Consider the following 25,872-nt stretch of genomic DNA (forward strand, 5'->3'; position numbering starts at 1 on the left):
GAGACACAGCTTTTTTTAACCTAACAAATTAATTTCTTAATACTTAGATCTCTCTGTTATAAACAATTTATTTTGTGTAATGTTAGCCTAAAAAAACTACAAAAGTTAAAACTTTTTAAATATAGCAAACAATACACCATATTAATGTTGTGTAAGGCCAGTGAATCAAAGGAAGTAAATAATATTCACAATTCATTAAATATAATTAAACTTTATTTCTATGGCACTTTTCTTAAGATTTTTATGTGTACAACTTAAAGGTCCAGTGTGGATTTAGAGGCATCTACTGGCAAAAATGGTATATGATATTCACAAATATGTTTAAGTCAGTTTAAAATCTCTGTAAACTAAGAATCATTGCTTCTGTTGCCTTTGAATGAGCCATTCATATCTACATATGGAGCAGGTCCTTTTCCACGGAGTATGTCATGTTTCTACAGTAGCCCAGAACGGACAAATCAGACGTTGGCTCTAGATAGAGCCATTTGTGTTTGTGTGTCAGCCAGCATAGTTCTCAAACACAGTTGGCACACAGGAGACGTTTCAGTTATGCAACTTCACTGCTATGATGCCACTAAATCTTACACACTGGGCCTTTAATAGGATACTGCTACACAGGAAAACGTTGCAAGAAGCAGCAAATCACCATACAAACAATAAGAAAAACAAAGATGTGAGTGAAGAAAATGAACAAGAGCATTCAGGTGGCTCTGAAACAATCGCCACGTTAAATAAATGCGATGTTCTAAAGTCTAGGCTCCCTCAGTGCAACGTTTCTTCCCCTTTAGGTTTTAGTCTGGCATTTAGCACAATCATAACAGTTTGGTCTGACCATCTGAGACCACACTTCTCACAAGCCTTTAACAGCTCTGAAATCTCAGCTGGCACCAGACCGTTATTGCTTTGAAACAATTGGTAAACATCAGAAAGTCTTCCCTGTCTATGCCTAACCACCCTTCTCTAATGGGGGACCTGATGGAAGAGGAAAAACAACAACTCTCGGATGTAAGGGAGCACAGCCTTCATCATCTTCACTGCCAGTTAGGCAGCAACGACGAGCCCACCCCTGAGATGATCATTAATAATTAGTAAACAAAGAACCTTTTCCAGTTCCATAATGTTAGATTTTTCAGAAATAAATACAGCAACATAGTGGACTGGTGAGCAAAAACAAGACAGGCTGAACAAGATGAGGTCTTTGAGCTCAAAAAAATTAGGAATCCCTTATTCATTTAATTGCTTAGGAGTGAACTCAGTTAGGCTGTAGAAGATATACTGTATTAATCATGGATTTTATTCACCATGACAGTAATATGGATCTCTGGAGTGAGATAAAAATAGGCTCTATGGACTGATGTTTGGGTGTTCGTATCTGAAAACCCAGCTGCTGGGTTATGTGTGAAACTTTGAGAAGAGGAAATGAAGAAGTAATGCTTTTCCCTTCCCCTCCAAGACTGAGGGACTTCCCTTCTCCCTGGAGCGGAAGCTGTAACTCCCAGGGGTGAATGTGTGTAATTGTATGAATGTGTAGCAGAGCACAACTTTTAAAAAAAAGTGTGCATGTTGAGAAAATCCTTCCCAGTGTGAAAAAAAGGTCACAGACTAAAAGGAAAACCACTGAGTGAGGTCTATGTGCTGTACGGTGTCTCTGGTGTGGCGGGTCCTTGACAGAGCTGCCTGGCAGGGATCGAACAGCACTCAGAGCTCAGGGAGGATGACAGGAAGTGGACACGACAGGCCAAGTCGTCCAGGAAATCCTTTTGCAGCTTTGTTATTGCTTGAGAAAGCACAACGGGCAGCGACTGCACGCTGAGAAGGATGGAGTCCAGTTTCTCTTCCAGAGCTGCGATCCTCCTGTCCAGCTCCTCGCTGCGATGCTGCAGCTCCAACACCAGATCATACATCATGTTCTGAGTCTGGAAACCAACAGGGGAGCACAGTTCATACATCTGACTTTACAGCATGTTGTGGTGCATTTGAAGAGACAGCAGGGTAAGTGGCGCAGGGAACCTCTCCCACATTAGGACATAGTTTTACATACAGATTATAAATGCGGAAAAAGTTGCCATTTTATCTGCTGGTTGCTAAAACTACTACAACTTTTGTATAAAGGTTTAATGAAGTTCTACTTAATATGGTGTATTTACAGTAGTAAAGCTGTGGGCCCATTCCATATGTGAAATTAAGTGAATGGTCCACAGTATCCTCAAATGGGCTGCAAAAAAAACTTGTTGCTAAGCATGTTAATATAGTAGAGCAGTGGTTCCAAACAGGGGAGTCATGGTCCAAACATAAGTCACGGGTACATTCTGAATGGACCACAAGTGACGTTTCCTGCTGTACAATGAGTTAGAGCGCAGCTCGGGTCACATTTTCCTGACTGCACCCGACCCAGATCTGAGACAGTTACAACCAAGCCCGGCCCGACCCCAACAGACTGTCTGATTTTTAAGTCTGAACCCGACCTGAGCCCGACGCAGTTTGTTACCTGACGTAGTTTGGAGCAGAGTTAATAGACACACGCTGTGGCCTAACCTTTTACGTAATCTCACTCACACACTACACTCACACATATTACACACCGGTTTCGGCAATTTTAAGCTTTTCTGATAGCAAGTTTTGTCTAGCGTCCTCCATTTTCATTAGTTCAGTCTGAATATTCACGGCCTCCTACCCGAAATGCAACTAGCCTATTGGTCTGTGTTGCGTTAGGGCGTTGTCACATAAATAACAAAATCTAGCGCTTGAATAGGCCATAGCACAACACAGCAGCATTTCAAGTGCGCCAAACCCGAGCAAAATATCTGATTTGTTATCCGAACCCAGCCCAACGGGTCCCATCATGCTCGGGTCAGGCATCCACATTCTACAGTGAGTGAATAACGGACAGCTACTTAACTGAGACAGTAAACTAGCTCCATGACACGGCCAAACAAAAGTATGATACTGAACATATTAAACTGTGTGGACCCTGAACTAATGACTAAGGAGAAATCTGGACCCCGTGACGGGACCAGTTGGGAACCACGGCAGTAGAGAGTAACTGCTAAAGATAAACAGTTTTCCAGGACATAAAGTAATGGGGATTTGATCTAAAAATATACAAAAATAATGTTTTGTGGTTGTGTGTTTACGATAGAGGTTAAAAGGCAATAAGACATAATTCGCTAACAAGGTGAGGTATTTTAATTCCTATGGAACTTAAAGATCCCCTACAGACCACATGTTTTGAATAATAAGTGACTTTTTTTGTTTGTATGTTTGTTTTCTGCAAGAAAAGATAAACTGTATTCAAATTCTACAAAAGACAACTTTCATTGAGTGCGTTAACATGGACAGGAATAACCCGTAAATGAATGTGTTTTTGAAGTATCCTGTTTATGTGTTTGAGCATTGAAGCACTATATTCCATTAATTAGCAACCTGGAAATGCGAGCTGGAATACTCTGAAAGAAACTGGGATGTATACAGGAAATATGAGTAACCTCCTAGCTTGCATTCTAATGTACATTATATTCCCTGTCGTATTAACGTCATACACCAAGGCTGAATCACTGTTGAATTATGTTTTTGATTTTGAAAAAAGAACCAATGTTGTTTCATAAACTTGTGCATGTCATCACATTCAGTGAAACAAGCGATGTTCTCTAAATTACTGCAAAATCCATTCTCAGTATATGAGCACAGGAGGTTACAAGTGATATCAGAAACTCCCACCATGCATACACATGTTCAACTCAGATTTCAGTTGAACAGAGCACAGAGACACATTCTCCCATCAGCAGAGGAATATGAAAACAGCCTTCTAGTGTAACACTGAACATACCTTTAACATCCAAGTGATGTAACAATGAGAAAACACTTTTTCTGAGGAGGGTTTGATTTTTTGATGATCTGCAAATTTTGTAAAAGGTGCAGCTTTTACAAACCTTGGCAAGGTCAGCGACTGTGTTGGCCTGATCGGTGAGTTTCCTTTGCTCCATTTTGACTGTTCGCAGTCTGAAATCAAAAATCAGAAGCAATGTCAAGTTTGTACCAAGTGAAATAAATGCAGAGTTCAGTGTGTCTTGATAACTACTGGAGACCTCTCTGTTGTCTAAACTCTGCACTCCGTGGTGATGACATATTTAATACCTACTGGTGGATGGCTTGCAGGAATTTGCGCTGATGGTGGCGCACTCTGGCACGGTCGATCTTTTTGACCAGCTTGGTGTTTTTGTAGATGAGCCACGTCTCCCTCAACACATTCGCTGCTGTGTTTTTTACCTGGCAGGGATAGAATATCATGCAGATCAAACAGCAGTATAGGAATGTAATGAACATTTACATTAAGTAATGTTTGTATCATGAGCTTTTTATTCCGTTTTCTTTATTTTATTTTGCTGGTGTACTGTATCATATGTTGTTGATTAGGTTCCTCTGCAAACTCTTTGAGACATAAATCAAACAAAACATAAACTGACCCAAGTTGGTCAATAAAGTAATTATTGTAGTCGTGTTCAGACACTTTTACTGTGAATAATAATGATTGTGTACAACAAATGTGCATGCCTATGTGCATATGAGACCTTTTTATACAGCTGAGTATCCATCATGAAGTTATGGACGTGCTTCTCAGCTCGGGTGAGTTCTGACTTTCGTGCAACAACGGCGACCACTAAGGCTGTACAGCCCGCTCCCTGAGGAGAAGAGCAGTGGTTAGTGGGTCAGAACCTTACTATCATCTACAGCCTTACCAATTTTACAGTCCGCACTGTACTGGTATTTAAGTGACATTATTATAAAAGTTGTTATACAAGCAGAAATGAAGGAAACTTTGCAACTACAATAATCATGTATAATAGAGATAGGTCAAGTAAACTGTGATAAAAGTACAGCAAAGCGTAAACACATCCTCCAGTCATGCAGTAATGAATTGCATATTAAGAGAAGTATTGTTAGGTGTAGGGATGCAGGATAACATCGTTATGTCATTGGTATCAGCAGCAGAAAGCCTTTAAAATTAAATATCTTTAACTGCCGGACAGAACAAATCCTTGCTGGGTTGACAGATCGATAAGATGACGACTAAATTATGCAACTTTAATTTGTCCACATCGGTCAAATTTGCCCTGGTTGTGGGTACTGTCAGGGTTGTTTCAGGGAGGGGATTATCCAGGCCTATTAAAGTAGAATGGCTTTTACAGTTTTGTTTGAAAATGTTATATAAAAGTTAGTATGGCATGTTTTACATTTAACCTAAGGCCATTAATGATAATAAGAGAAGGGTTAATAATATGTTAATTTCAGTACTGGAGAGACTTGATGGTCTCCGCAATTAGGTGGGAAAATCAGCCAAAATGAGTTAGAAAATATCGGTATATGAGATACTGGCAAAAATCCAATATTGTGCATGCCTAGTTACGTATATATTGCTTTATAAGTTTATTAAATTATGCAAATTATGAGGTTTACTATAAAATTTAAGGACAAATAAGTGTTGCCATATGGCAGTATGTAACTTGGCTATAGTGGGAATGCTGAGTCTGGTTGTACTGTGTCTGTACAAATCTCACCATGATTCCTGTCAGCAGGCAAACCCCCTTCCCACAGTAGGTATGAGGGACCATGTCGCCGTAGCCGATGGACAGGAAGGTGATGGAGATCAGCCACATTGCTCCAAGGAAGGTACTGGTCACCTCCTGTGCATCATGATACCTGTAGAGACATGGCACCTGGACGTAAAGGCTGAGAGACAATGTGTGTTTGTTGAGATATGCTAAGGAAGATGTTTTTACAGTTAGACTAGCACAGATTTTGTTTTTTCAAAATGATATTCATCATTTGAACAACATGGAAACACACAAACCTGTGATACTAAAGTAATGTAGTTGGTTACTAGTGCTTAGATCTTTACTTAAAGAAATTTCTACGACCATTTCTACGTCAGTGAATCACCCCGCGTTACCTTGAATTCTTTGTTTTTTACTAATGCCTTCACAAAGAGCGGAGAATCCAAAAAAGGCAAACATTCTTAATGAATTGAAGTAAACAGGGACCGTGTTTAACAACAGCAAAACTATTTCAAAACATCGGTTCACAAACTCTCGCACAACTTGTGCAGTATAATACAAGTCTCATTTATCCACTCGTGAGCTCAGTGCTCCCCAAACACATGCATTATCGCTAAAACCTAAGTACTTTAAACACATAAGTACAAACAGTCTCATGGAAGGCTGAGTAGCACGCCTGTGCACATGCATCCTTTTTAACTCTGCTCAAGGGGAGCTAGTAGGAACACACTGAGTGCACTACTTGAAGGCAGAGTTTTTTTGTTTTTATTATCATAATCTTTTAGGTACAATGCATGTGTTTGGGTAGAAGTGAGCATATGTCTGGATAAAGATTTAGATTATACTGCACAAGTTGTGTGAGAGATTGTAAACAGGTGTTTTGGTATACTTTTGCTGTTGTTAAAGACATAGTATGCAGGATTTTCCTCAAAACAATGTACAGACCACACTGAAATAATCCTTCTTAATTATCACGTAGGACCCAATGTAGGTGTGTGGTGGTGTATTTTTCTGCAGACTCTGCCCCCCTGCCTGTATTTTCTTAATTTATTCTTATTTTCTGTGTTTGGGACGTTTATAGGCCGGTACCCCCACAGTGCTCAGGTATCCAAGAGACACAGCACCAAAAAAACACATATTTAGCGAAGTGAAACAGGAAACGATAGTGAATCTGGGGTTGGCTTTTAGTTTTACTTGCCCTGGCGAGCATGGTTACAAACAGCGACTGAAAATCCTGCACAGTAAAGCTTTAAATGTGGTCCCCAATGACTTAAATTCACAAAGAATGCTGAACTTTTTTTTGGATTCTCTGTTCACCGTGGAGGCATTTTCATCACAAATTAAAAGAAGTAATCGAGTAACTGACATTCAAATGGTAGTATATAAAGTATATTTTGAGTAAAAGTAGTAATACCAGAGTGCAGAAATACTCTGTTACAAGTAAAAGACTTAATAAAAGTACAAAAGCATTAGCATCAACATAAGAATTTTGCATTATGCAGATAGCATATTTATATATAATTTAAATTATATTATTGGATTATGATTATTGTTTAATTGATGCATCAATGTGTACATAACTTTAATATTACAGCTGGTAAAAAAAATTATATTCTACACACAGAATATTAGTTTATATAGGGCAGGGTAGCTTGTGAATTTCCTCCTGTGGATCACTTAAGTCCTACATAATAATATCTCATTATAATAATATCATCATGTATTTGTTAAACTCTGTATAATCTGATATTGTTGTCAGACCATAGCTGATGGGTACTGAAATTGTGTATTTGTTGATTACTTTTTTCATGATTAATCTGAACCTAAAAAGTATCTAGTACCTAAAGATAAGTTGAAGTGCAGCAGAAGTATTAAGAAACAGAAATGGAAAAACTCAATACTCAAGTAAAGTACAAGTAAGTCCAAATTGTACTTGAGTAAATGTACTTAGTTCCACCACTGTTGTTTACTATAGGAAGAAAAGGAAGAGTGAGAGATTCAGAAGTTTTGAGTTAATACCTCTCACATACGCGCACAGTCCACGCTGCAATGATCCAGCAGGACACGCTGAAGACCAGCAGGACCGTGCCGGGGCAGATGGTCATCAGAGTCTTCATGACAAAACGAGTGTCAAAGCTGATCTTGTTGAGTGCCCCGATGCTGCGGGAGGAGGCGTCCGTGAACAGCTTACTGTGGAGCAGCATGACCCGACCAATCAGGTAGAGGCGCAGGAACATGGGCACAGAGAGGATGATGTCAACATCAGCATCCGCCACTGATGCTGTGTAGCTGAAGGCCAGTCGAGCAGTCCAGGTGAACACATACTGGCCTGGGATTGGGTGGATGGCACAGAGGAGCAGCTCGAACGCAACGAAGAAAATCCGCTCAAAGGTCATAGCTATCCTCCAGTCGTCCGCTCCGTTGTCCACCATGAAGAGCTGCAGAGAGGAGAATTTAGGGTGAGGAACTTTGCATATTAAATGACCCAACTAACCACAAAAGCAGAGAAATATTAATGATAAACACACAGCATTTGTTTGGACTGTTTTAATTTAACGTATTATTAAACGAGCAGTGTGTAGGATTTAGAGGTGGCATCTAGTGGTGAGGTTGCAGATTGCAACCAACTGAATGCCCCTTCCCTCACCCCTGCTGTTCTAAGTGTGTGGGGGAACCTGCATTGGCCTTCAGGAAATGTAAAAACACAAAAGGCCTCCTCTAGAGCCAGTGTTTGATTTGTCCATTCTGAGCTACTGTGGAAACAAGGCAGTGCAGCATGGCGTACTCCATGGACAAGGACATGCAAGGCAAACATGTAATGTTATATTCATTGACCTACTGGACTAAGTGGTGAAGTGACAAGTTAAAGGTCCAGTGTGTAGGATTTAGGGGGCTCTTTTGGCAAAAATGGAATATAAAATATGTATGTTTTCTTTAGTGGATAAAATAAGAATTGTGTTTTTGTTGCCTTAGAATGAGCCGTTTATATCTACATAGGGAGCGGGTCCTTGTCCACGGAGATCGCCATGTTGCACGGGCATGTTTCTACAGTAGCTCAGAATGGACAAATCAAACACTGGCTCTAGAATGAGTCATTCATGTTTTCGCATCAGCCAACGTAGTTATCAGCCTCTCTGCAACGAGTGTTGGAAAAATATGGATTTATTTTTTTAATTTAAAACTGCTTTATTCAGTGTTTTTATCAATTTAAACTGCCGAATCCATTTGTTATGGAGAGGAAGAAAATTCTGTGGATAATTCAGCTCCTGATAAAAACCTCCCAAATGTCTGGATCTCCAACGAGCTGAACAATATCAGAGAAACAGCGATTTGTAACCCCAAAACTACTTCGGCATTTTTATCAGTTTAATCACCTGGTCTGTTTGTTTTGGAGAATAAGAGACATCTGTGGATAATTCAGCTCTGGTAAAAACCTCCTGAACAATGACTGCTAAAGAAATTCAAACCGGGAGAAGTTTCAGCTGGTTGCAATATGCAGTCCTCACCACTAGATGCCACTAAATCCTCCTAAATTCTACACATTGCTCCTTTAAGTGTTGATTGCCCCTTTTTTGGCATGTTTGGCATTTTACCTAACTGAGCCAATAGATCATTCACTGTATACTGTGAAACAATATTTTGTAAAAATAAAACAATTTCCTGACGACTTTTGAGCTCCAGGATGATGTGCCACAAATCAGATGAACCACATAGTTGACTTGGCACTTCTTTCCCAGTAAGAGTGCTAACTTAAATATTGCATTCTCAATTATGATAATTAGATTTACCAAGGGAACTAAAAAGTATAAATGAAGACATCTTAATTTATCCACACACCTGGATCTCCCTTGCATGGTACATCACAATGAGTCCAAGAAGAATAGCAGTCGAGAGGCTGATCAGGCCTTTCAGTACATATGAATATATAGATTCCTGTAAATAATGGAGGAAGAAACATGAACATGATGATTGTGGCCCATTGTGAAGACATACTGATATGATACTGATATGATATGACTGATATGTCTGTCCTAAAAGTTAAGGAAGTTGTTAATAGGGCTCTTATTTTTTAATAAAGTTGCTTATGTGGCCCTTAAAGTGTGAACAGTCCATGAAACTTTTTCCTGCTCTACAGTGCACTTTTGTGTATATCTGTTACACTCCATGAATAAAATCAGACTGAACAGGACTAGAGTACCTTGCCATAAAACCCCCTCGACAGCTCCGTCTCAATCACCATGACGATGATGCCAAACATCCCACAGACCAACGCATAGTCGCTCAACTGTTTACGCTTCCCAAAGAGCGCTTTTCTCTGACCCAGCCGGTAGCTAATGTCCTTGGTCTTCTTCTGTGGTACGCTGCCTTCCTCTCTGGTCAGGTTCTCGCTGTTGGCCTTACTGGAATCTTCTCTGATGACTTTAGAGAAGGCGTCCTCCAGGATGGCACTGTGGAGAAGCTGAAGAGGCTGCTGGCCTGAGGGGAGATCTGCAAGACTGGATCTAAGAGTGCCCTGGCTGCTCAGCGGTCGCACTGCATCCCCATTGACTGTGCCACCAGATTGGAAGGTGGAGGATGGTGGAGAAGTGTGTTTAAGGAGGGAGAGTCTTGATCTACTGAGGTATTGAGAGTTGATCTGCAAAAGAAAGTAAGAAGTTCAGTTACAATGCTGCCATTTTAGCAAAATAAATTAGGGGGGAATTACCTCCCACACCAGGTCAGGAAGCTACACCATTTAAAGAAAATCCATGTACCTGACTTTGCCGCCGTCTAGCTCTCTCCTCCACTAGATCCTGGTTCTCAAGTGAGCTATACTGGCTGGTGGAGAAGGACTGGACACTTTTGTTACTGGCTGGCGTAGACGATCTCTGCACCCGCGGAGTGCTGGTCAAAGGCTTGTATGGGAGATGACGGCACTTGAGGACAATGGAGGGTTCTCCAGATGACTTGCAGCTCTGATCACCGCTCATCGAGCACTGAGAGTCTTTCCTTTGACGTTGCTGAACTAACAGTGGTTCGTTGCCAAAGAGCTCTCTCCAGTTGAGGTTTGCGGTGACGGCAGGCTGAGGGTGTTGGTGGAGCTTCTGATTTGTCTCAGCACACTCGACTGAGGTCAGGGGAATGTTGAATAAAGTTGTGTTGCTGCTGTCTTTAAGTTTAAAATGATTGCAGGGCTGCTGCTGCTGCAGTAACTCCTTTCGACCGTCTTGGTCACCGCGCTGGAGCGTGAAATTATCCTGCGGATGGTTTGTTGCAGGTTTCAAAAGATTCCTTTGGTTTGTTTGCTGTGGTAAAACCTGGCAAGGGGTTGGAGCTTGGGTGCACTGGGAGAAAGGCTGGGTGTGTGGTGAAGATGAAAGGCTTCTCCTGTTTGAAAGCCTGGAGAGGCAGCCTTGCTGGACTGGGCCCTGATGAAAAGTAGAAGCCTCTGGATGTTGGTGTGCATCAGGACAGGAACAACCACATCTGTCACTGGGGTTTGGATGTCCCACGCTGGTTCCTGCTCTTTCCACTGAGGGTGATTCATCTCCCACGCTGCTAACCTGGCCACAAAGCAACAGCCAGTCCTGGTCACTCAAATGTGATAAGTTTAGGTTTTGGGTTTTCAGTGGCGACATCTGGGCTGAATCTCTCGGTGGGCTGATTCCATTAGATCTTTCATGGGGCAAAGATGAAACACAGCAGAGACTCATCTCCTGCGCGGAAGAAGATGCTTCCACAGAGGCACCCGAGTATCGATCCCGCATGCCCTCAGGAGTTTTTGAGGATGGACCTCCTGAGGTACAATGCTCATGGTCCCCATCATGGAAGACCTCACCTGTTGAGTCAAGACGTCGCGTTGCGTTGGTGGGTTTGACCAGAATCAACCTCATGGCATCAGTGCAGAGCTGAAATGAGATCACAGATCATTTAAGAAAGAGGATGGCTTACGATAACGATCCTGAAATATATTTGAATTCAGGATGTTACAGCTGAATGGTATGCACATTGTTTTCGTAGTTTTGCTCCTTTTTTGCTTCATACACAGCCCATGAAAGAGCAAAAGGTATAAAGCATGAACTTTCAGATCCTCAAATGTCCCAAGCAAAATAGAAACATACAAAAAAGTGTTAACAAATTCAAACTCTGAAGTTAAACATAGTCCTCACATAGAAACAAATGTTATTCTGCTTTAAAAATAAAATATTCTCACTACCTGGAGGGGCATTTTTATCTTTGACTTTTGTCTCTTTTGCCTCAGTAATGGCCTTCGCTCAGTGTTAAATAGTCTGGGAAAAAGCTTAATCCTTAAACAGTCGTTATTTAACACAATGACATAGAGTATCTGTTCAAGGCAAAAACCTTGTCATGCTGTAAAAGCAGCGTTTGTTAAAATCTCAAATTGTGTGTTCAGCTGGTTGTGAATATGAAACACTCTGTCAAAGGCAGCTGTGACCCCCTCCTCTGTTAGTTTACTGGACAAAGAAATCGGAAAAGCTCAGAGAATTACGCCAATTTCACACACAATATTTAACTATTTGGGGGGAGAGAAATCAATAGATTAGAATAATGAAGTCATAAATTTTTATCTACAAAGGTTTAAAAAGTGGATGTAATTCAATGTAATCTGCTTTTGGTTTTTACTGTGATAAAACAGAGCAGTGAAAAAGGTTCAGAAACTAAGACCTCTAGTCAGTGATCATAACTGAATCACTGAAACATGCAAAATTGTCATTTTTTTTATAGAAAAGTTCTGATTTATCCTTTTATTTTCATTAAACATGTCATCCTGGTGTGACGTACATAACAAACATGATGCACCACAGGCTTTATGCTAAATTTTGAACTCCTAAAGCTCAGCTGAAAAACTTTAATTGTCATGGGTAAAACAATGGGTAGATTAAAAAAAACATCCTGAAAATTAAAAAAAAAAAGTGAGCCAACAGCATCTTTGTGCTCAGTCATAAATTAGCTTGAGAAAATAAGTCCCAGAGTAAATATAAACACTCAAAGATAACAGCATTTGACTGTGAGCTAGTTGATCTTAATGTGCTTTCCAAGTTACGCATCATTTTCCATGGGTGCTAATCATTTTCTAAGAGTGCAAACCTAATTAAATTTAAATTGCGGCTGTCTCAATTTAGACTTTAACCCTTCAAATGCAAGTTAACCCCTTAAAAATTGTTTTTATAATGTTTTCTTCACAAATGAAAATAATATATGAACAAATCCCCACTATACTGGTGTTCCTTACCTTCTTCTTCCATATGTTATCTTCTCCAAACTTGAAGAAGCAGGTTACTAATAGGAAATGCGCATGGCTTGCAGAACAGAGTTAAGAAGAGGAGCAGCCTGAGTGGGTGCTGGACAGCGGCTTGCCTCCTCCCAGTACAAACACTTGATAAAGGAGCTTTGGAGACGCTCTCCTTTGAAAGTAATGATTAGGATTCAACATGAAGAAAGAAAAGGGCAGCAGCAGCTGGCCTGGTAAAGGGTTGCCATGCAAATGGACAGGGAGTGGGAGTGTGCAGAGAAACAAAAACCTGTAACATCAGACCCGAGTGTTTAGGGCGGAACATCACACGCACAAGCTCAAAGAAATCCCAATAAATTGGGAGTGGACTGATTGGTTGCTATGGGGGGGGGGAAAGGGGACCGGTCGCTTTCAATGCAGAAAGGAAAACAAAAGGTCAGCCGAAGTTGTCATTGAAGCTCTGTGGTTCAAAGGCCTTCGCACAGGCTCTTATCTCCTCCGCCACAACAGCCTGGCTGGACAAAAGTGGCCTGTTTTTAAATCTGGTTCTGAATGGATCAAGTCTCCTCAGATGTCTTCTTACAAATCTAACAACAACAACTTCCTGATAATACTTTGAAAAGATATATTAAAGAAATACTCCTGTTTAAAAGCGCTCCCACATGTTTAAAATCTAGATTCAGTCAGCAGGAGTGGCCTTGTTTTTTTTTCTTTCAACCAAGTACTTTGTTGTTGTTGTCATTTCGGCCTGATGCCTCTTAATGTGAAGTACATGCAATTTAAAAAACAAAGTATTCCCAGAAATGTAATTTGCTTTTCTTGAATATCGGCCAAAAAACTATTTTTGCATTCCCTAAGCATTTAAAATCTCTATAAATGTCTACACTCACACTGTATATTTCCCTTTATTTTCAAGCCCGTGGAAGAGCCAACCCCATTTCCCAAAAAACGCTGCAGATATTTTAAATAGTTGATCTTGTTTTACCTGTGTTACTAACATTTAAGGCTGCCAAAGCTCACTTTCTATTCCTGCATTCTGTCTCTCCACCTGGCATCAGACAAACCTACAAAGCCGACAGCGTGCTGCCTCAGCAGCTCAGTATGTGAATGTTGCTGTGCTGGAGAAAACCTTTGTGACAAACGGCAGCACTGGACGCCGTTGCTGGCTAAATAAATGACTGCAAAACTAATTTAATAGTTAGAACTACTACCACAGTTGTGTTAAATCAAAATGCTATAATTCTGAAAGTTAGGATGTGAAAAAAAACAGGAAGTAGATCCCTAATTTAAACTTTGTTGTTGCAGTTATCTGGATTCACATTTTGTTTAGATTACCAGTGCAGTTCTTCCAAATAGCAGAGCATGTGACTTGTTTTAAAAAAGGGATTGTTGCATCCATGCACACTGCAGCATGAGTCCAACTTAAAACACAAAACCAACACAGCTCTGTGTGTTTGGATCATAACCTTGGTGCTAGGATAGGATAATAGGACCTTGTAGTCGCTGCTGGCGAAAGGCCAAAAGGTCTGCTTGAGAAGATAAGGGAGGCCAAATTCAGCTACAGTTTGACGCGTGGAGATGGTTAGGATGAGAAAAAAACATCTTGATGATTTTGTTGACTTTACAGAGCCGTATCTGTTGTGTAAAGTCTTTTCTGTAATGATGAAATATTATAGAGCATCTGTCACCTCGTAAACATGGCTGAAGTAGTGTTCTCTCTCTGTAGCTGAGAAATAAGGCAATGAAGTGACAGTTATACCAGGCCTATGACAAGATGATGACACTCTGGTGTTGAAAGATGTGTCACATTTGGGTTTTAATAGAAACTATGTAACCAAGTCTGCGCTCAGCAAACTCCCCTGACAATGACACTTTAAGATACCGGAGGGATATTGGAGGCTTACTATTATATCAGACATTCACAAGGCTGAATGGCCTGTGAAAGAATCCTACCTATGTAAATACTCGAGCTTGAGTACAGTCAGGAGTAACGATTCAATTAATTCACATTTTACATTTGCTGCATTGAACGGAGCAGTTAACCTCCACAAGTACAATTTATCTGTGTAACCATTCCAACCATATGATAAAATAAATGTGAAAGGGTTTAGCATAAAACACCCAGTGAAGATATCCTGGGATAAAACGCACTTTACATGTGTTTATATTTAGGGCAAGACTCTTAATCCTCTAGCAACAGTGACTTCAATATTCAATGCCAACTGTTCGGCTATTAAAGCAAACAAATGGCTCCTTTGAAGAAACTGGTTAGTCAATTGCCAAAGTAACTAAAGGAACAGGAGAAAAAAAGTTATTTTCAAGTTTTAAAGTACCATTTCAGCTGGTGAATGGTGAGCGTTCTTTACCCTGGACTGGAAAACTGTATCCACTTAAGTTTGAACTCCATCATCTTTTGGGAGGAACCAACACATGACAGCTGCAGGAGGCAAAAATGCTTGACTTCAGTGTGTGACTTGATTTATGTGCCCCCTAACGTCAAAGAAGGAGACGTCTCACATTTAAAAGCAAAAAGACATGTTGATGATCGAGTGGTGAACTTTAATAAGTTACTCTCAAAACATCTGGCTTCCCACCTCCCCAGATGTGCTAGAAAAAAATCATGTAATTAAATTCATTAGACGCTTAAGTGCCACATTAGAGGCCACGTGCACAGACATCGTGATCGCTCGTGACCTTGTTGGGGAAAATGAGCTTCTCCTTGCTAGTGAATGGAACAACCAAGCTGAGTCATGTGGCACTGGAGAGATCGTTTCTGGGCGGGAAGTCGTGAAGCTCTCATCAGCAACTTTTCTCGTTTTTAAATGAAATTACTTAATTTTTTTCAATGGAAGTCTCCCGTGTGCACAGGCAGACAGTTTTTAAATGGAGTTGCGGGGGGGAAGAGTGCTATCACTTCGTATTGTACGCGGCAAAGCGCTGGTTCAGGGGGTTCTCTGGCGACTTCATCCACTCCTTCTTCAACTGTTGCTTCAGCTGCGACAGCCTCATGTTGGGGTTCTCGTTTTTTAGGCGAGGCATGTTGGCCTCCTCGTAGGCAGCGAACGCTGCTTTCATCCTCCGCTCCGGGTGATGTTCCACGTCCTCAGGTCCAGTGCTGGAAACAGGAAGAGAGGATGTAATGAGGAATTGGTGACATCCACATATCATCAGCGCTGTCTCATTAGGCTAAGAAACTTAATTCAGATCAGTATCAGAGTAATCACAGGGACAATCGGATGTCACACACTGTACAGATGGTACCTGAGCACCGCGATGGCATCTTCTATTGTTCTGGCTTCCACGCTTCCTTCCTCAGGGATAATTCTGTTCACGTTTTCCTCCAGTGGAGTCTCCAGGTGGCTCTTTTCTGTGAGAAGAAATTTTATTTGATGGTAACTGGTTTGCTCTGTGGCTGCACGTAATTATTATTGTCATTGTAAATTAATCTGTCAATTTTTTTTCAATCAATCAATTAGTTCTTTGGTCAGAAAATGGTGAAAAATGCTGATCAGTGTTTCCCAGAGCCTAGGATAACATCATCAAATGTCTTGTTTGATCCCCAAAACAGCCAATGCTGCTGGATTGTATCTACACTCATGAGTCATCTTTATTTTGACACTTGTGTCGTCACCTTTAACCTGAAATTTACCTTTTGGCTTGAGCTGTTGCTGCTGCTGCTGCTGCTGTAGCTCGTTCTGAAGCACCTCCTCGATCTGGGCACGAGTCACTTTTCCCCCAGGTCCAGCCTCCCTCTGAGATTTGCCTTTTATGCCCGAGCTCTCCTCATCCAGAAGTCGTTGGTTTTCCTTTTTCCTCTCAAGGAGCTCAAGCCTCTTCTTTTCCTTGTCATCCTGCAAAAGAAAAAAACAGTCTTGTCAGACTTAAAGAAGTAATTCACTGCTGGAAAGATGGCTTTTTAATAAAACTAGAAGGTCTATGCAGTAGAAATACGGAGATACTTTTGAAATCGCTGCTACATGACCAGAAACAAGTACACAAGACAAAGGGCTGTGGCCTACAACGACCAGAATGCACTGGGCCAGACCTGACCAATAAACGTTACTGCTGGTGGGTGAAGAAAGGGAGATGTAGGCACTTGTTAGATGGAGGGAAGTTTGTCACAGTACATTTACACATACTACCCACACTGTTATTATACAAAGCTGGTTGAAAATCAGCAAAGTATCCCTTTAAAAATGTAATAATGTTGGTTTAAATAAGTTTGACCATTAGATATATCATGACAAATGCAATCACTGTAACAACAAGCTTCACCGATGTTTCGTTGATGTCACAGAGGAAAAAGTATGGTGCAATCAAATACTTACAGCAGTCGGTACCAAAGAAATGCTAGAATAGTTCCCCTATCAAGTCTCCATAAGACTAAGACTGTCTGCTGTGGTCAATTAACTTCTGTGTGTAATTGATAAGACGTAAAGTTAACTTTTATGCTGATTATGGTATGTCTCCCTCAGCTGCTCCATTCTCATTGTTGTTTGTTCTGTGACTACTTGCCTATACAACATGTCCCACTAGGGATAATTAACTTTTAATCCCATCTAGACTTTGGACCTGTGTGTGTGTGTGTGTGTGTGTGTGTGTGAGTGTGCGTAATAAGAGGCTACAAGCAAGGTTCCTATCCAGATAAAAACACCGAGTAAAAAATAAATAACAGCTCTGCCAGCATGAGCTTATATGTATTTATTTTCCTTTCTTGTTCATGTTTTTATTATTTCAACTTAAAGTAAAATGACTGTACACACATCCTCCACAAAAAAGCAAAAGAAACAGCAAACCAGTTAAGTCAAATTTAGCAGCAGCACAACTGTGACTTCCCCCAGTATTGAGCATCACACTGAAGAGGCATCTCACCTTTCTCTGCTCTTTTTTGAGTACATGTTTGTCGGTTTCCTGCCACAGAGCATCCTCTTCCTGCTGCTTCTTCTTGGCGTCTGCCACTGCCTTGGCCTCGGCCTTGCGGGCTCTGGCTGTGGCCGCCTTGGAGTTCTCGCCCTGGAACTTCTTTGGCATCCCAACAGCTGCTTTTCAGCTGAGACAAGAGACAGAGAACATGGGATCTTCAGAAGAGTCTGACTGACAGGAGAGTTTTCAAGGCTGATGCTAAACACTGATATAACCAGTTATACCTACAATGACTCAAAACCCTACCTAAATGTGTACTTATGTCAAGGTGGTGATGGCATTTCCTGTTGGTGTTTATCACCTAAGTATTGCTCAAGCTATGATTGTTTAACATTCATTAGTTATATTATAAGTAATGCTCAGCAGCAGCGTTAGATGAGAAAGTATCAAACGTTTCCTTAATTAATATCATGTAACCTGTAAATAAAGTAACAGAACACTATTATCCTTATGAGGTGGCTACCATAATTAAGCATTACTTATAAAATGTGGATTAGCAAACACAAAAATCAGTTGTTGGCAGATAAGGAGGTTAACTGCGCCATAACTGAAGTCTCTCAGTTACACAAACGGCTGCAGTTTTGCTTGTCAGTGTAACGTTAGCTAGTTAGCTACAGCTAGCTGATGCTAGTCTGATAAACAAGACTGGATTGCTTGTTAACGAGTCGGTCATTCCTTATTTTAATTTAACCTACATTTAGCTAAGATGATAATAAGCACAACACACAAAGCAAAACTATGGTTTCATACCAGTATGAGAGGAAAAACAGGTCGTAAGCACACGACTGTTGAGTGTTGTTTCGAAGAGGCATCTGTCTGCCACCTCCTCTGTGGAACCACCGCGCACACTGATGACGTTGATCTCCTATGGTTACGAGACCGGATGAAATCTTTCATGTGTACTTTTATCGCATATTTCACTGAAAGTAGCAGGTATTTCACGTACTGTTGGTTTCATACTAAGGTTAAAATAAAATAGAATAAATAATAACAAATAGGCTTTTAACTCAGCTATAGCTTTTGGATAAATACTTCTTAGTTTTCAAGTGTATCTATCCTACAGAAAATTGTGAACATGCATTTAAAATCTATCTTCCTATTTGTGAATACATTTTGCCTCATTGTCCTAAATGATTAAGTTGATTAGGGACTGTTCCTTATTTATCATGAGGGAGGGGTGGTGCAAAACGAGGGAGGCATGTCAAATGACTGGAGAGGGACATGTTTTTTATTTGTCTTAGGGGAGGGACATACAACTTTAATTGGTTGTATTTGGCATTTATTTTAAATATCCTATTTTAAATACCTTTTATAAGGCATGTTTTTAAAATTGCTTAAATAACACCATTTATCATATCCAGAAACTGTGAAAACAGAAATTGTCATTGGATTTTCAAATTTCAGACAGTCCATAAACATATCATGTGCAATAAATGCTTCTGCCAGGAAAAAAAAAATCATAACCAAAGTTTAAATTAGTGATATTTCACCCAAATCACTTTGTCCTCCTTATTACCTTATTTAAAATTTTGTGAAAAATGAACTGTAGAGGGAGGATCATGCATCTCCCCAGTCATTCAGGGTCTCAAGACAAAATATTTGTAGCTTCTGGGAGGGTCAAGATAAAAACAAAAAAAACCCCACAACTTACATCCCAGCGGGACACTTCCCCTGATAAACAAATAACAGTCGCTTGATTTCAGAGAAAACCAGTTCAGTGAACCTTATGTTCTACTATTAAGAACAGATATTGCTTCAAATCGTCTTATAAGTCTCTTAATGTTTTTCCATTTCAAATGTATTTTTTTTTTAAGTATCGAAGAAAATATCTCATTTAGATACAAATGTAAAAATCCAACAAAGCAGTATTTATCTTAAGGTTACAACAGATTTTTAAAGTATGGTGTTGTCCTCTAAAATGGGGTGTATAAACCAGTAGTAGAATGTAACTAAGTGCATTTACTCAAGTACTGTACGTAAGAACAAATTTGAGCTCCATTTCAGAGGGAGATATTGCACTTTTTACTCTACTACATTTGTCTGAAAGATTTAGTTACTAGTTATTTTACAAATGAAGATATTTGCATAAAAAACATACGTTTATGAAGTATATTTTGTTATAAATTAAACTACCCGACAGTTAATACAAGTACAGTGGAAACAATTGGTCAATAAATCAGTTAGCAACTTTTTTTAATAAACATTTAAGTCCTATTAAGTCATTTAAAATATTTTTTAGGTTTCTCTTCTGTTTGGCTTTTATTCTTAGATTTTTCTGGATTGGGTATTTTTTTTACACTTTATACTTGAAGTACATGATTATACTTATTTGCTTACTTGAGTAACATTTTAAATTCAGGACTTTTACTTGTAACAGAGTATGTTTACAGTGTGGTGTTAGTACTTTTACTTAAATAAAGGATCTGAATATTTCCTCCACTACTGGTATGAACTATAAAATTGCATATAATACTAAATACTCAGCCTTAATATATGACTGAATGACTCATAGCAGAATAACATTTCATACTGCTGTCAGACACGGAAGAAACATAAAATTAATATTTTATTAAGGTAAACAGTTTACAGATATTAAAAATAGAAACTATATGAATTCTTTATGATGTAAAAACAACATCATGATATATAATGTATGCATTTCTCTCAGAAGTAATCAGATGGTCTAATCTGGATACAGAAGCAGCTGGAGCTCGTCTGTATTCATTTAGAAGTCATTGTCGCTCTCCTCCAGCAGAGGCTGTCTCATGCCTCCCTTGGAAGGGTGAGCTCCCCTGGACACTGGGCCCTCCAGACTGTCATCCTCCAAATCCTTGCTCTCCTCCTCCTCTCCTTCATCGTCTTCCTCATCGTCCTCGTCCACATCGATCTCACTGTCTTCACTCTGAAACAGCAGGCGAGCAGAGACACGTAATAACTACACAATTACAAAAAGCTCAGTTTGCAGAGTCCAGTAACATGATTCATGGACAATTATTTAACACACGATGTTAAACTACAACAGGGATGGACATGTTATCATTCTAACTAAACACTGAACCAGCTAATGTCTCACAAACACTTCAATCAGACAGATCTAACCACTGAATCACCTCTTTGTCTGTTATGAAAACAAGTCCAGTACAGAGCTGATTTAACAGGGACATGTCCACCTTGAGCCGGATCACTATGGGGACCAGTTAAATCATATACCTAATTTAAAGGAAAAATCCATTCTACACACTTCACTTCAACGCTGTCTTCTTCTTTCCATACCTCTCAGCAACACTAACACAGGTGGTGAGGTTTATACTACCTATGTACTTCAGTAGTGGTGTGATTCAAAAAACAGTAAATGTTCTCTGAGAGTTAGACAGTGTGCCAAAACGTGGGTGTACATCTCCTCCACTTTGTTACTTGTACAAACACTGATACAGGCTATACTGTGCAACTGATGAGGTCCCGTTCCGTGGACTGGGAGACAAACCTCGACTCTGTCAGAGAATTTAAGAATGGATTTTTCCTTTAAATACACTTAGGAACAGAGAGTGAACTAGATCCTGGTCCTGCACAAACCTTTCCTTTCCATTGTTTTTTGGCACGAGGCAATGACCTTCTGGAAGCAGCTAAAGGGGGCTTTTGAAATGCAAGTGAAAGGTAAGAGTACAAAATGGAAACCCAAAGGGGTGTGAAACTGGTGAAACTGATCAGAACTGGTGCATGGGATACTACAGCTGTAAATGACAAAAAAGTAAAGAGCATGATGTTATTCTGTGGTGAGAGAAAGCACAAAGAGCACCATCTGAGGCCACTGGAAGCAAAATCAGCAAAAAAAGTCTTTAATCCGAATTGTAACACACAAAATGAAGAGATGCTTAAAGGAAATCATTTTAAATTGATGTAGCTATGACAGTACTAACCTCATCACTATCACCGCCCTGCATGTTCCCGATGAATCGAGCTCCTCTTCCTGTCGTGCAAAAAAAGGCAACGCTCAATTTATGTGAAATTCAATGCTAATTTTTATTGGGTTAAACATTTATTTGTGAGAACCACATATATAAAACCAATCAGAATCATAGAAAGTAACTGAGGAGATAATTTTGTCTATAATGAACCAATTTTATCCCTCGTCTGTGTACCTGCCATGATGCCGTTCCGTGTGGGCCGTGGCTTAGAGGGTCGACACTCTTCCATGTCGCTGTCTGAACCTTCGTCCTCTGGAACATCCATGTCAGAATCCTCATCTTTCACTGCAGGAAACATATTTCGTAAAACAAGCGTGTGAGATCATGAAAGGGGGTTGATATTACAGTATGTGACTATTGCTTAGCTTTCACAGCATGTGATTGGTTGTCTCACAAGAACTCCTTGTCAGATCCCTCTCCTCCTCCTCCCTCAATACATTCTGCATCATCCTCATTGTGTTTTCAGCTTCCTGCAGTGGTAAGAAAAGAACAAGGAACATTATAGCCAGCATGAAGAGCGTATTCTCCTCTACCCACTGCAGTCAGAGTGTGAGTTACTCCCATTTATGTTTGGTAACAGTATTGTCTTACTAACCACCATCACAAGCCAGCAATTATATTTTTACACAGAAAGGAAGGACTCTCATTTATCCCTTGTGTCAAACTCTTACGAGAGGTTACTCTCCTTTCAATTATGCTCATGTGGTTTGTTGGGTGTGTACTGAATGTCTAGAGATGCCTTAGTATGGTAGTATAACTGTGGCAAATGCACGTGAATGTTCCCCTTAAGTCCGAACAACTCAAAAAGTCTGCAAAGATTTTGGCACAAGTTGTCAAGTTGACGTCCTAGAGCCTGAACACGGCAGAGAAAGTAAATGTTCAGCTGATGGTAATAAACTTTTAATATATGAGGTTGTAACCATTAGTTGCTGTCCATGTAGAGTGACCTAGATTAGTTAGAAAAGTTTATAAGTAGTAAGGTAAGCAATTTTTTAGCAGTTTTAGGGATGTACTGTTGCAGCAACAAGTCTGGGACAACACTTTATTACATTGTAATACGTAAACATGTTGCTTAAATGCTCTAAGCAATCAAATACAACACATCTTCCATGTTGTTTCCACATTACGACTTAAGGCTCATGAACAAAATCAGCAGAATGACTTCTCAACTTGGGAAACCGGACCATCCGAAGAACACATCAATGCAGCATTTTATACAACAGATCTGTAGGATGTATGTGTAAAAGACATTTAAAAAAGCTATGTTTCATATACACATACCTCAAATCTCTCTTGTTCCAGTCTATGGTATTCATCCAGCTGAGACTCTAGGAAGCAGAGGTTCCTGAACTTCTCCACAAAGGTTTCATATTGCTTCTGTAGATCTTCCTCAATCTTTTCATATTCATCCATGAAGGCTGGCCTAAAAAAATGAGAGAGGAACAAAAAGATAAGCATTTAGAAAAGGGTCAGTTTTGCTTAAAGACTCAGTATAAGTCAAAGACAAAAAGTTCTGAGCAAGTAATTCAACTCGAAATGAAGGTCCCTCTCATTCACCCTGTGCTTTGTTTTAATTTCCTCGAACACTGGGGAACCGTTCCTGTCATTTAGCCTGTCTGTTACCTGTCAGGTTGTGAACTGACCTGACACTCTGCAGTGTCTGGAGCCTTTTCCGATTCCTCTCCAGCTCCTGCTTCTTCTTTTCTATCTTAGCGTCCAGACTGGTTTCATCTGAAACAACGTTACTCAGCATGTCTTTGGTCTTCTCCACACTTTCCTTCAAGTGAATACAAAGACATGGTGGCAGATTCAGAGGCATTTCACGGATAAAAACAAGTCCTGTGGGAATTTTGAAAACGAGGATCGCCAGGATGAATACATACCAAAACCTCCTTGATGGCAGCTCTCAGGGCCTTTTCAGTCTCATTGATCTCCAGAGGTCTGGCAATGGCAGCAGTTCTCATTTCCTGTGGGGATATTGAAAGCAAAGACAGCAGAGTGATCACCTTCAAACAGTAAAACATTCTGTCTAATCTGGGTCTAGTGTATGCAGAGATTTTTTTTCACCTTCAAGGATTATGAGCACTCAAGATTAAGGAAAATGGAAACCAATGTGCATGTCTGTCTGTCTGTTAATATGTGTTTTCCCTCACCCTTAAGTCCACTTCTTTTCCCAGTAAATCATACAGAGATGCTCCTTTAGCTGTGACCTCAGACGCCAGCTGTCGAGCTGTTTTAAGATCTGAAATCTAAAGTGAAGACAGAGTGAGACCTAATCAGCAACAGTTTTCTCTTGATCTCCCAGTCTGAGAAAAGATAGATTTAAAAGAAAGGAAGGAGCAAACAGGAGAAGGAATAGAAATCTGCAAAACATCTATAATTATATAAAAGTTTTATAAAAAGGAAAAGATACAAAGATATTAAATATCATGTGATGTTAAGTCAAACATATTGCATTCACCATTATCTGAGATTCAACATGCAAGTGAGTCAGACTTACAGTCAAGTTAGGTAATGCAACAAATCTAAATGCAGGGCACATTCACATCTGCTAAATTGCACAATATATGGCACTGCTTCATTTTATCTGTCTTAGTTTCCAACATTTAAATGTCACTCAATGGATTTTTTTCCCACTCAAACATCTTGGAGCTGATATCTTAGTTATTAAGTGTAGAAATGACTAACATTTCTCAGTATAAAACTTGCATCTCACCCGTGAGCCTAAGTCAAACTTGAACTTGTTGTTGTCCTCCTCCGTTCGGTCTCCCAGGGCCATCTGCTTGGTCTTCATAGCGCTGTACAGCACTGACGTGATTTTCAGCATCTCTTTCACTGCGTAACCATCGGCTTGGTAGAGACGTTTGGTGTTCAACTTGATGTGTGCCTTAGTTGCCTACAACCGAGTGAAACACTGGTTAAGACGGACTGAATAACAGCAGGCCTTCAATGGCCAGGAGTAACATGTATATTCTGTATCAATTTAAGAGATTAGGTCACCATAAACTGGGCCACGGCCTTGATGAAGAATATTCTGTCTGATTCTGTATCTACATCAGTAGGAATATCCATCTGAGGCTCGTATCTACATGTAATGTCGGAAGAGAGGGATAGGGAGCAAAAGACAAAGAGAAAATTATGTTGCAGTATCCTCCATCGCATACTGCACATGATGTCAATAAATAGTTTTGGTAGGCAGAGGTTATAATGCTCCCAGAGTTTGTAAATATTCTGTAAGCGTGAAGCATGTGTCATCTGTCTCTTGAGCATACCTTTTTACGAGCCATATTAGGATTTCTGCCACTAAAGTGAAGTTTGGTGTTCTGAAGTTCTCCATAGATATCAACCGAGGATAGCCCAAGGCCCTCATCATTTCTGTGAAATCTGTCAAATGAAATGCAACTCAAATTACCAACACATATATAGACACAAAACACCGACTTTTGGTTAAGTCATATAATGTTAATCACATACAGTCACTTACTTCTTAAGTCTCTGAAGGACATTTTGACCTGCCAGTACTGAGCAGCAGAGGATGTTCTGGTTCCTCCTATGGCAGCAAAGGAGACAGGATGTATTTACAGACAACCAAGCTACTTAACTCTGGGCATCAGTTTGTTTACAGAAAAGGCGCTTGAAATTATGTTGACCAGACTGTAAAGTCCTCTGAGAAATAAATATGATTTGGGCATACCGTTATTTGAATACATTTGACTTGACTGGACTATAAATCCTAACCTCCATCACCATTTTAGGCGTGTGGAAACTAAAAATCTCTTTAATGAGTCTTTAATGATTTTACGCTTATTGGATTATTAATATTAAATGATAACTATTGCGTTAGCAGAGTTCATTAGCCTAGCTAGTTTGTGGCAGTGCTTAGCTAGTTAGCAAGAAGCTAACGCTAACGCTTGGTGTTTCCGGTTATTAACGGCAGTTCAACCTGCGACAAGATATTATTTTTCTAACTATCTGATTAGCTGCTACCAAACGTAGCATATCGTGTTTACAGGCCTGATAATGTTTCTTTACCTGTCGTTGTTGTGGCTGAGCTAGGTGCTCGTTCGCCTCTACCACAGATGGTCTCTATGGAAACAAAGTCTTGTCCTACGGAAACTCTATGCAGTCAAAAAGACTAGTGCGGATCTTTTTAACTCAAGTCAACTTTATTTATATAGTACATTTCATACGACAAGCG

General features: G+C 40.0%; 3 protein-coding genes and 1 long non-coding RNA gene across 5 annotated transcripts; 1 reads left to right on the top strand and 3 right to left on the bottom strand.

Moving 5' to 3' along the window:
• Nucleotides 1-195: 195 nt before the first annotated feature.
• Nucleotides 196-14,592, bottom strand: kcnn1b (potassium intermediate/small conductance calcium-activated channel, subfamily N, member 1b). 2 transcript variants are annotated; one of them, XM_033622151.2, is made up of 10 exons: nt 12,787-14,592; nt 10,307-11,440; nt 9,751-10,188; nt 9,390-9,485; nt 7,572-7,990; nt 5,556-5,697; nt 4,569-4,679; nt 4,139-4,266; nt 3,930-3,999; nt 196-1,916 (listed from the first exon to the last, which is right to left on the bottom strand). In XM_033622151.2, the coding sequence occupies exons 2-10, from the start codon at nt 11,423-11,425 to the stop codon at nt 1,629-1,631; spliced, it is 2,811 nt and encodes a 936-aa protein (XP_033478042.2). In that variant the 5' UTR covers nt 11,426-11,440; nt 12,787-14,592; the 3' UTR covers nt 196-1,628. The 2 variants fall into 2 exon arrangements, with proteins under 2 accessions (XP_033478042.2, XP_078024985.1); XM_078168859.1 differs by lacking the exon at nt 4,569-4,679 and having other exon boundaries at nt 10,307-14,592.
• On the top strand, nt 5,535-9,650 carry LOC144463673 (uncharacterized). The gene is made up of 2 exons (XR_013491716.1): nt 5,535-5,667; nt 7,528-9,650. It is a non-coding gene; the product is annotated as an uncharacterized LOC144463673 (long non-coding RNA).
• Nucleotides 14,593-15,324: 732 nt separating the features above from the next.
• Nucleotides 15,325-18,576, bottom strand: ccdc124 (coiled-coil domain containing 124). Its single transcript, XM_033622153.2, has 5 exons — nt 18,460-18,576; nt 17,659-17,836; nt 16,436-16,637; nt 16,048-16,153; nt 15,325-15,901 (listed from the first exon to the last, which is right to left on the bottom strand). The coding sequence occupies exons 2-5, from the start codon at nt 17,815-17,817 to the stop codon at nt 15,697-15,699; spliced, it is 672 nt and encodes a 223-aa protein (XP_033478044.1). The 5' UTR covers nt 17,818-17,836; nt 18,460-18,576; the 3' UTR covers nt 15,325-15,696.
• Nucleotides 18,577-20,256: 1,680 nt separating this feature from the next.
• On the bottom strand, nt 20,257-25,788 carry cluap1 (clusterin associated protein 1). The gene is made up of 13 exons (XM_033621148.2): nt 25,707-25,788; nt 25,159-25,224; nt 24,947-25,058; nt 24,675-24,759; nt 24,391-24,570; nt 23,828-23,923; nt 23,558-23,641; nt 23,318-23,451; nt 22,956-23,097; nt 22,069-22,144; nt 21,849-21,959; nt 21,627-21,676; nt 20,257-20,611 (listed from the first exon to the last, which is right to left on the bottom strand). Exons 2-13 carry the CDS (start codon nt 25,178-25,180, stop codon nt 20,435-20,437), a joined length of 1,269 nt encoding a protein of 422 aa, XP_033477039.1. The 5' UTR covers nt 25,181-25,224; nt 25,707-25,788; the 3' UTR covers nt 20,257-20,434.
• Between the last annotated feature and the right edge of the window lie 84 nt (nt 25,789-25,872).

Source organism: Epinephelus lanceolatus, chromosome 6 (genome assembly GCF_041903045.1).
Source record: "Epinephelus lanceolatus isolate andai-2023 chromosome 6, ASM4190304v1, whole genome shotgun sequence".
NCBI lineage: Eukaryota > Metazoa > Chordata > Actinopteri > Perciformes > Serranidae > Epinephelus > Epinephelus lanceolatus.

Bases quoted from the DNA above. Each gene is read 5' to 3' on its own strand.
- kcnn1b (XM_033622151.2), bottom strand. From the start codon at position 11,425: ATGAGGTTGATTCTGGTCAAACCCACCAACGCAACGCGACGTCTTGAC. The intron at 4,680-5,555 runs GTGAGATTTGTA...TCTTCTCCTCAG, and splicing joins GCCTGCTGACAGGAATCATG to GGAGCGGGCTGTACAGCCTT. The intron at 1,917-3,929 runs GTTTGTAAAAGC...GTTGGTTTCCAG, and splicing joins CAGTCGCTGACCTTGCCAAG to ACTCAGAACATGATGTATGA.
- ccdc124 (XM_033622153.2), bottom strand. From the start codon at position 17,817: ATGCCAAAGAAGTTCCAGGGCGAGAACTCCAAGGCGGCCACAGCCAGA. The intron at 16,638-17,658 runs GTGAGATGCCTC...TTTCTTTTGCAG, and splicing joins TCAAAAAAGAGCAGAGAAAG to GATGACAAGGAAAAGAAGAG. The intron at 16,154-16,435 runs GTAAATTTCAGG...TTCTTCTCACAG, and splicing joins GCAACAGCTCAAGCCAAAAG to AAAAGAGCCACCTGGAGACT.
- cluap1 (XM_033621148.2), bottom strand. From the start codon at position 25,180: ATGTCCTTCAGAGACTTAAGAA. The intron at 23,924-24,390 runs GTGAGATGCAAG...TCTTCACTTTAG, and splicing joins AGTTTGACTTAGGCTCACGG to ATTTCAGATCTTAAAACAGC. The intron at 23,642-23,827 runs GTGAGGGAAAAC...ATATCCCCACAG, and splicing joins GAAAAGAAGTGGACTTAAGG to GAAATGAGAACTGCTGCCAT.